Consider the following 11,147-nt stretch of genomic DNA (forward strand, 5'->3'; position numbering starts at 1 on the left):
AATAATAAAAACAATAATAAGAATAAAAATGATAATACTAATAACCAAGAAATGAAAATTATTAATATTAATTATGACAATAATGGTGAAAACAATGATAATAAAAACGAAAAATGAATTAAATATTTAAATAGTAACAATAATGATAATAAAGATAATGAAAGTAATAATAATAAAGATGGTAATAATAAGAATAAAAACGTAATGATAAAATTATAAATGATGATAGAAATAATAAATAAATAATAGTTATAATAACAGTGATAATAATAATAGTGTTGAAAATAAATATTAACAAATAGCATTAAAAGAATAAATCATGATAAAATGTTGGGGCAAGGTAGCATGGAGGAACTTCAGAGTGAAAGGAAGAAAGCTGGAGAGGGTAGGCCGAAGTGGGAAAAAGGTATCTACTTAGGGTCGGGGGGTCTGGGAAGCCATTCTTGGAGGGCAAGTGTCGCGGTAGATTTTGTCCATTTCGAGTCACCAGTTCTCTTGTTTGTGTTTTTGTGGTTGGCAATGTAAAGTGATTCGATTATTTTCCGTTGTTTCTTGTGTAGTCCTTTAGCTAGAATGGTGGAACCCTCCCAGTTAGGCAAATGTCCCTCTGTGTCAATGTGGTTAACTAGAGCGTTGGTTTCTCGGTGGTGTCTAATGTCCGCTTTGTGTTCCTTGAGTCTGTTGTTAAGTCCTCTGTATGTCTCTCCGTAGTATGCACAGTCACATCCTTTGCACACACACCCAAATGGAAGCCCTCTCCCTTGGTCTAAAATTCAGCACCAACATTAACCCAAAGAAATTGAACGACTACATAGGGAAGAACTACAACTGGAAGGACAGCGACATCGAGTCCGGCTTCAAACAAGGTGTTCTATTATGCTGTTCCATTGCAGCCAGGGACAACAGCAAGACCATCCCCAGGAGATACGTTCGCGCCCTTCAAGAACTCCTTAACAATGACGACATCATCATCACGACCGCCGACAAAGGAGGTGGCGTTGTCATCATGAACAAGAGGGTCTACACCAACAAAATGGAACGTTTACTCTCTGACCAATCCACATATTGTAAACAAAGGGACGGTACAGCCAGCAAAGAAGCCAAGAAGTTCAACACCGACATCAGAAAAATCCTCAAAAGAACCGAAAAGGGAAAAAGACTCCTCTACCTCCTAGAGGAAGACCCAACAATCCCATCCATGAAAGGACTTCCGAAAATCCACAAACAGGACATTCCCCTCCGACCTATAACTTCTGGCATAGGTAGCGCACCACATAGACTAGCCAAGCTGTTAGCCAAACCTCTTTCATCCTCCTTAGGTAGCATTAGCGGAACACACCTTAGAAACTCCTCCGACCTAATAGACAAACTCAACACATTTGACTTCACAGACCAACGCCTGATAAGCTTTGACATTACTTCCCTCTACACAAACGTAACAATAGACGGTGCCCTTCGGGCTGTTAAAGAAACAGTACAACACATTGACACCGACAACTTACCCATCAACAAGCGTGACTACTTGGAGTTGGTGGATAGGTGCATAAAATTTGGTTCTTTTGTTTTTAACAAGCAAGAATACAAACAACATGAGGGGCTTCCAATGGGGTCTCCATTGAGTGCGGTGGCAGCATCGCTCTACATGGAGACTTTGGAAAGGGACCACCTTCTGCATATCGTCCCAGCTAACTCCAAGTGGTACCGTTATGTTGACGACATCCTCTTCATTTCACACAAAACAAACGACACAAGAAACATACTGGAACAACTGAACAACGTGGACAAAAGAATTAAATTCACAGTAGAGGAAGAGACCAACGGTTCCCTACCTTTCCTAGACGCTGTCGTCATCAGATCGGACAGCAGCGCTAGGTTCAAGGTATACCGTAAACCGACAAACAAAGACGACTTCATCCACTATTTTAGCGCACACGACGAGAAGACCAAATCAGGGGTTATCATTGGGTTTTACCTTAGGGCTCTTAGAATATGCAGCGAGGAGTATTTACAAGAGGAAATTGAATACGTAACCGCTGCGTTCAGGAACCTAAGGTACCCAGAGGGCATGTTAGGGACGTCACTACGGAAAGCCATTAAAATCAGACAGAGGAAAGGATGTGAAGAGAGGACAGATTTGCGATACCTTGTGGTTCCTAACTCTGGCCTCTCTCACATGCTTTCCAAAACGTTGAGACAGACAGGACTCATCATAGTAAATGACACAGGGAAGAAAATAGGACACTTGACCACCAACAGAACCAAGACAAACCGTGACAATAGCATCGTTTACAAAATTCCCTGCAAAGGATGTGACTGTGCATACTACGGAGAGACATACAGAGGACTTAACAACAGACTCAAGGAACACAAAGCGGACATTAGACACCACCGAGAAACCAACGCTCTAGTTAACCACATTGACACAGAGGGACATTTGCCTAACTGGGAGGGTTCCACCATTCTAGCTAAAGGACTACACAAGAAACAACGGAAAATAATCGAATCACTTTACATTGCCAACCACAAAAACACAAACAAGAGAACTGGTGACTCGAAATGGACAAAATCTACCGCGACACTTGCCCTCCAAGAATGGCTTCCCAGACCCCCCGACCCTAAGTAGATACCTTTTTCCCACTTCGGCCTACCCTCTCCAGCTTTCTTCCTTTCACTCTGAAGTTCCTCCATGCTACCTTGCCCCAACATTTTATCATGATTTATTCTTTTAATGCTATTTGTTAATATTTATTTTCAACACTATTATTATTATCACTGTTATTATAACTATTATTTATTTATTATTTCTATCATCATTTATAATTTTATCATTACGTTTTTATTCTTATTATTACCATCTTTATTATTATTACTTTCATTATCTTTATTATCATTATTGTTACTATTTAAATATTTAATTCATTTTTCGTTTTTATTATCATTGTTTTCACCATTATTGTCATAATTAATATTAATAATTTTCATTTCTTGGTTATTAGTATTATCATTTTTATTCTTATTATTGTTTTTATTATTATTACTTTTATTTTATTTTATTGTTATTATTTCCTGTATTGCTACTATCATTTTTGTTATTATTGTTAATATTATTATTTTAAATATTTATCTTCATCGTTACTATTGTTACATTTTCTATTAATAATTTCTTTGGTATTAGTGTTATCATATTTAATTGTAAAAATGTCTTCATTGTTACGTGAGCCACAATGTGATGTTCACATTCGCCACCAACTATGGTAACTCGGAGAGGTGGTGAGGTCCACCCCATGTATATAATGCCCACAGCCCGTTTGTACACATATTCCTTTGAAAAAGCATACCTGCGAAACTAGTCAGGAATAAACTCAAGACCAAGACTCCTGTGTTTCCTATTCCGCTTACATCATATATATATATATATATATATATGTATGTATATATGTATATATGAGAGAGAATGTGGGTGGGGAAGGGCAAACGAAGATGTGTTAGGAATAGAGTTTATTGCCCTAACGTTGCGACCAACTTGGTCTTCTTCAGAGGACTACAGCATTACGGACGGATCACAATTCTTATATTCGTAGTGAGAGGGAACCCGCCAAGGTATGAGCGTCATGTTTTCCCTTTGGCTAACGATTTAATTATTAGGACACTTGCTGCTTTCGAGAGGCATTTAAATCCGTCTCTGTCGTTGTTGTTCTTGTTGGTGGCGATATGTGCAGCTTCCACAGTTTTTCTCATTTTCTTCTCAAATCCCTCGTGTAGAATTTCTGCGTTGTTCCAATCAGGTAGATGTCCACATTTGTCCACCAACAAGAACAACAACGACAGAGACGGATTTAAATGCCTCTCGAAAGCAGCAAGTGTCCTAATAATTAAATCGTTAGCCAAAGGGAAAACATGACGCTCATACCTTGGCGGGTTCCCTCTCACTACGAATATAAGAATTGTGATCCGTCCGTAATGCTGTAGTCCTCTGAAGAAGACCAAGTTGGTCGCAACGTTAGGGCAATAAACTCTATTCCTAACACATCTTCGTTTGCCCTTCCCCACCCACATTCTCTCTCATTTGTCTGAAATAATCTTAAATATGTCGAGAGGTGGTGGAAGAGGTGAGATGTGGAAGGAATACAGCAGAAGGCAACGGATCACAAGCCTTACACTCCGTAGGAGATTTCTCCTGAATTGCCTCGATGAGATGGTTCTCCCTAGATCGGCTCCAAAACAGCTAAGAAGTGATGAACACCCATTCACAGACAGCGCCAGGACATACTTAGAGGAATCCTGTGAAACGTTACAGGACAATTTGGACGAAATCAGCGATGGTATGAGAAAGGTAACCTTACCTTTATGGCTGGTAAGTAGATTAAATAAGGATTATGTTGTACTAGAACAAAAACTTAAACGTAGGCTACTTTGGTTATGTAATAACAGTGATTGGAACAAATTGGAAAGAAATGACTTTGTGACCAACCTTTCAGACAGACAGCTATCTGAAGACGAGAAATTGGTACTGTCTCTGGGACTTAAATTTGATATAGGAGGAAAAGGTAAGGACTACAAGAGAAGTGTGAACAATAATCATAAATGGTCTGAGAACGAAGTTGATAAAGGTTTCACCCAAGGGGTAATAACATGTTACCAAGCCTTGGCCGATTGTAATCGTTTTGTTATTCCCAAAAGATTTAGAGAAGCCCTTCAGACTTTGAGTAATGATAATGACATTATAATCACCCACGCCGACAAAGGCGGCGGAGTAATTATTTTAAATAAAATTGACTATCTGGACAAAATGTCCGATCTTTTGAACGATGAATCAACATACGAAAGACAACCGGCCGGCAACGCTGATATAGAATCAGCAAGATTCAACACAGAAGCGAGAAAAATCCTACGCAAATCAACCAGGGGAAAAAAGTTGTTAGGATTACTAGAAGAAGCTCCAAAACCCCCGTTAATGCACGGTCTACCTAAAGTACATAAGGTAAATATCCCCATGAGGTCCATAACTTCAGGGATTGGTAGCGCTCCGCACAGACTAGCAAAATGTCTGGCAAAACCCCTTCCCAACGTCATCGGTTCCATCAGCGGGGCCCATTTAAGAAATTCTTCCGACCTGATCCAGAGACTTAAAGATTTAAATGTAAGTGAAAAAAAGTTGGCAAGCTTCGATATAACAGCGTTATTCACAAACGTTTCTATTTTTGATGCCCTAGAAGCAGTGAAGAAAGTAACAACAGATATCGATGATGATATCCTTCCAGTCCCAAGATCTGATTATATAAAACTTATTTCCATGTGTGTCAAATTTGGATATTTTATGTTTAACAACATTGAATTTAAACAGATTAGAGGTCTCGCAATGGGGAGTCCATTATCTGCTGTCATGGCATGTTTATTCATGGAAGTATTAGAAATGGACAAATACATCGACATCATGGGAAGAGGTACCACTTGGTTAAGGTACGTGGATGACATAATCGTGGTGATGCCAAAAGGAACTAATATAGAAAATAAGTTGAGAAGACTCAACGCTGTGAGTAAAGACATTCAATTCACAGTTGAACTAGAAAAAGAGTGTAATTGACCATTTTTAGACACGCTGATACACAGAGGTTCTCAACAGGTAAGTTTCTCGGTGTACAGGAAACCCACCAATAGGGACGACTTTGTCCATTATTTTTCAGCACACAGCAGACGTGTTAAAACGGGTGTTCTAATAGGTTTCTTTCTCAGAGCTTTTCGTATCTGCAGTGAAGAATTCCTAGAGGATGAACTTACTTACATCAAGAATACCTTTAGGAAGCTGAAATACCCCGGAGGTTTGATCACCAGGACAACGAGGAAAGCCAAGAAGATCTACGATGGCTCAAACGTCCGGACCCCGGGAAAGGATAAGTCTCATTTTATTTCTGTCCCTAATTCTATAAACACCATAGCTATTGATGATTATTTGTTAAAAGGTGGAATAAATATAGCAAAAATATCTTCCAATAAAATAGGAAAAATATTTAAGAAACATAATAATATTCGTAATAATCTCAGTGTCATTTACCGTATTCCATGCAACGGTTGTCCATCATCTTACTTCGGTGAGTCAGGTCGAGGGTTCAATAAACGCTTGAGTGAGCACAAAAACGATCTCAGGGCTCATAGAACATCTAACTCCCTGGTTCGTCACCTGGACAAATGTGGACATCTACCTGATTGGAACAACGCAGAAATTCTACACGAGGGATTTGAGAAGAAAATGAGAAAAACTGTGGAAGCTGCACATATCGCCACCAACAAGAACAACAACGACAGAGACGGATTTAAATGCCTCTCGAAAGCAGCAAGTGTCCTAATAATTAAATCGTTAGCTAAAGGGAAAACATGACGCTCATACCTTGGCGGGTTCCCTCTCACTACGAATATAAGAATTGTGATCCGTCCGTAATGCTGTAGTCCTCTGAAGAAGACCAAGTTGGTCGCAACGTTAGGGCAATAAACTCTATTCCTAACACATCTTCGTTTGCCCTTCCCCACCCACATTCTCTCTCATTTGTCTGAAATAATCTTAAATATGTATATATACATATATATATGTATATATATATATATGCATATACATATATATATATATATATATATATATATATAATATGTGTGTGTGTGCATTTATGTGTATGAAGTATATGGTAAGGGTAGAAGGAAAGAACACAGGAGAATTACCGAACACAAAGGAGGCACCTGAAACACCGCCATACCTCGAACGCCATGATCAACCACATTCCCGAGTAGGTAAGGACGAATGGGTGATCTTTGAAAGATTGAATGAAATAATGACAAAAGCTATGGAAACAGCACAAATATGCCTTAATCAGATCACCATTCATAGAGGGGCTTTCCTCTGGTGGGCAGCTCAGCAGAGGAAATATCTGTGAAGAATGGAGTAAGGCTCCAGGATCAGGAGCTTTACATGGGGCGGCACATTTATGGAAGCGGCAATTCTAGTCCGGACATGCCGCCCATGAGGCTGACAAAATAATCATAATAAAAAGAAAAGGTCAAAGGAACCCTGAATATTTTACCGTAATATACGAATTTTGCGTTTGAATCAACAGAATATTAAACATTTTTCCCTTATCCCTTCTGCAATAGGGACATTAAATACAGTTTTTGAAATCTGTTTAATCATTTCGCGAACCAGTAGCTAAAACAGGCGGTAAGGGATGATTGGGATGGGAAGTGGTGATGGAGCAGCGGGGATGCGGGGCTGGGGTGAATCGTCACTGAGAAGTTAGCCCCGGGGCAACATTTAGGCATGTAAGAGCTCTGACATGGATTTACTAGGTCATCGCGGCGATGGAGCGAGACTGGAACGACGGCCAACTAGAAGATCTCTTTATAAAAGCCCATGCTTGTTCAGTCTTTTTTAGTATCTCTGAAGAAGAATGTGTCTATCTGAAACGTTAGATATATAAAAATCTATCAGGATTTCTCCTGCGTTCCTTCCTTCTACTATCTTCTACTTATCAATAGGATAGCGCAATCAGAAGCGGGATCGCCTCGCATCTTTCAAGTCAAGGGTTCGAGAACCACACTTCTCTCCGATTCCTAGCAGTTACTGTTACTTGCCCCATAAGTCCAACCGCATAGAGCGAAGGTGACGGCTTTGGACGTGGCTACTCAGCGCCTCCTGGCGTAGTTTCCTTATCACCTTACTTCTTATACTCATCTTCTCCCTATTCTTGCCCAACTTTCCATCCTTCTTTTTTACACTATCTTCTCCCTTCTCCCCTATTCCCTACCAAATAGTCATCCTTCTGTCTAGGTTATATAATTAAGATTCTCCCGATATATATTTTTGCTAACTGCGCACACACTTGGTCGTGACAAAGGTCATATAGAAAGGTCACCTACCAGGTAAGCCGTGGCGATGAGGGACATGGCTAAGATCATGAAAAGCCACACCAGTTCCACGTGACCTGCAGGGGGAATAGGAACCGAGTTGCAAAACAGGTCCTGATGAACATCTCTGGTAGGGGCGGGGGAAGGCAAAGGGGGGCGGGGGTCAGAGGGGAGGGGGAAGTAGGAATTGGGCCCAAGTTAAATTAGATATGATGTGCAAGTCCTTATGAGGCGTTGGGAAGCCAGAGGTGAGTTAACCCCCCTTTCACAGTTTGTTCACTTTGGACTGGTGAAGTTTCACTGTAGAACCAGAGCGCCCTCAGCAGATGGATTAAAACATTTGGCGGAATACATACACTAACATAAGAGAAAAAATTAGGAATTTATGAAAAAATACAGTTCAACGAAATTGGAAAACATTTTCTGTCCAGTTCAAATTAACTAATTCTACGTGAGGAATGGGTAGAATTATAAATCTCTGTCCAAATGGGTGATATCAAGACTAATCTAAACCTGAAAAATCTCCTCTCCAATAAATTTAGAAAGAAAAACAAAACGAAAGTCAACAGCCTTTCTTGCTTTAAGATTACAGATGACCAATGATGTTCTCAACTTAGCTCAATTGGGGAAAGACCTCAAGAGGTAAATCCCCTATGAGTGATCTCCAAGACCAAGGATTACGATCAACTTTAAGAAATTAACTCCAAACACCGAACTCACCTTTGAGAGCGAGGCAAAAGAGGCTACTGCCCCCACTTAAGACAGATAAGCTGATGAGAAACTTAACTCTTCCCCAGCGATTGCCCAGCACCAGGGCGAGGACAGGGGAGGCCAGGTCCGCGAGCCCAGTCAACGCGACATAAACAAACGGCGACCTGACGTCAAAATGAAAACAAATTAGTAACTGCGAGGTAATCAGCTTCTGCGAAATATTAAAAAGAATAGAATTGGCTATATTGTATCGTGCAGATTTAGTGAATATTCTACTTTGTAAAGCTCCTGAACGGTTGGTTTATGATTCTTGAAAGTGATTCTTCGAAGTTCCTTGGATTTTTTTGTTCTAATAACAATGAGGTTTTCAAACTGGGGTATGTATATCACTCAAGGTTTGTCAAGGGGTACACACAGGACAGATAAACTAGAAATAAGACGCTTCAAAACTGCAACACTGTCCACCAAACGTCGATTGTACCTAGCCCTTGTCAGACCGATTCTGTGCTAGTCCCGGGACTAAGCCAGCTGACATGTTCCACTAACAACTACGACCATCAGAGGGTTCAGAATGCCGCTGCCAAGCTCATCACGGGTTCGCGATGGAGCGACTTCAGAACCTCTGAGTCTCTACACCGAGTTTCCAACTTCCGTCCACTCAACCAACACAAACACAAACTTCACACGAGATACCTAGAAAAACTGCACGACAGACACAAACACCTAATACAACACATTACACCTAGACCACACCGTACAGACTATATGTCAGCTGAGCCCCTCCCACGTGCGGTGTACACGATAAGTCGTGTATAGCCGCGCTTATCAGTAATGTATCCTTTCACCATCTTTGACTGGTGATAACAACAATAATAACGATAGTAATGATGATAATCTAATAATAATAATAATAATAATAATAATAATAATAATAATAATAATAATAATAATAATAATAATAATAATAATAATAATAATAATAATAATAATAATAATAATAATAATAATAATAATAATAATAATAATAACAATGTATGTAGCCCATTAGTTGTCAAGCTATATGCATACACGTTGGAGGCATCAACCCTCTATGTGTAGTATACACACACAACCATATCGCAAACAAAACTAACACAACTACATGCACAAACAACTACATAAAAATTTTCTTCTACTGAAATTATTTTCATTTCCAACTTTCTCTTCTACTACATCTTCTCATTTCAGTTTACCTGCCACTAAAATAATTTCCAATTTCTCTATCTTTCTCTAAGACTAAGCCTTCTACTCGTTTTCTAACTTTGTTGGACGAGGATAAAGAATAGATAAATACTCCTATGTAACCTAACGGTTACACATTAATCCCAGTTTCCAACCCCAAGTCTCCTGCCCATGTCTCCAAATCCACGACACCACGAAATAGATATCCTTAATCGCCCGGTGGCAAAAGCCCTTTTTTATACACAATTATCTTTTCATTTTCTTACAGACATTTTTCCCCTCACACAAAAACCGATTCCGCGCGGGTAGTCTTTGAGGGGGTTGACACGGTCTAACGGTTCGTCGAACGCGGTTCGACAGACACGTGTTTAAAGTGATGTGTGAACGTGTGAACGGGGTATTTGGTTGTCGAACACGTTGGTTAAACCCCGAATACCCCGTTCACACATCATTTTAAACACGTGTCTGTCGAACTGCGTTCGACGAACCGTTAGACCGTGTAAACCCCTTCTTACCTAGCAACTCGCAAGTCGGAAATCCAAAGATATTTAAAGTTTGTTTCAATGTTTTTCTTGCGGCCGAGTACCGTTCACCATGTACTGTTAACAATTCACTGCAATGGTTAGGTTAAAAATCATTCACAAACGCCTCCTAGGTTTTTGCAGATATACCCCTATAACCATATATATTCTGAAACCATATAAAGGAGGAAAGCTTTTGGGAGCTGTCAAGAGTTTTTATGTGAGTAGTAGAGCATGTGTTAGGATTGGAAATGGAGAGAGTGAGTGGTTTGAAGTAAAGGTGGGACTTCGTCAAGGATGCGTTATGTCGCCCTGGCTGTTCAACTTATACATGGATGGGGTGGTGCGAGAGGTGAATGCTAGGGTAGTGAGTCAGGGATTGGAGATGGTTAAAGAAAATGGAGAAAAGTGGGAGGTGAGCCAGCTGTTGTTTGCGGACGACACTGCGCTTGTGGCAGGGTCAGAGGAGGGATTGAGGAAGCTGGTGGCAGAGTTTGGGAGAGTATGTGATAGAAGAAAGCTAAAGATAAATGTGGGTAAAAGTAAGGTGATGAGATGTACAAGGGGTGAAAGTGGCAGTAGACTGGAAGTGAACATTAAGGGAGAGCGACTGGAGGAAGTGGATAGTTTTAGATACTTGGGTGCAAGTGTAGCAGGAAAAGGTGGAGTGAAGGTGGAGGTAGAATGTAGATTGAGAGAAGCGAGTAAATGCCTTGGTGGTTTAAAGAGTGTAATGAGAAATAGACATTTGGGAATGGATGCGAAGAGGAGACTGTATGATGGAGTGATTGTGCCAACAGCACT

The 11,147-nt window shown here is 40.2% G+C and overlaps 1 protein-coding gene across 1 annotated transcript in view; it reads right to left on the reverse strand.

Annotated features, from left to right (window-relative positions):
- LOC143035978 (organic cation transporter protein-like) overlaps window positions 1-11,147 on the reverse strand; it is a 43,430-nt gene that overhangs the window by 19,001 nt on the left and 13,282 nt on the right. The window contains exons 6-7 of the mRNA XM_076203252.1: window positions 8,611-8,765; window positions 7,903-7,967 (exon numbers count right to left, since the gene is read on the reverse strand). Of these exons, the coding sequence (XP_076059367.1) occupies window positions 7,903-7,967; window positions 8,611-8,765 (220 nt within the window). The remainder of the gene's footprint in view (window positions 1-7,902; window positions 7,968-8,610; window positions 8,766-11,147) is intronic.

Source organism: Oratosquilla oratoria, chromosome 19 (assembly GCF_046742065.1).
Source record: "Oratosquilla oratoria isolate Oo_2021 chromosome 19, ASM4674206v1, whole genome shotgun sequence".
Lineage (NCBI taxonomy): Eukaryota > Metazoa > Arthropoda > Malacostraca > Stomatopoda > Squillidae > Oratosquilla > Oratosquilla oratoria.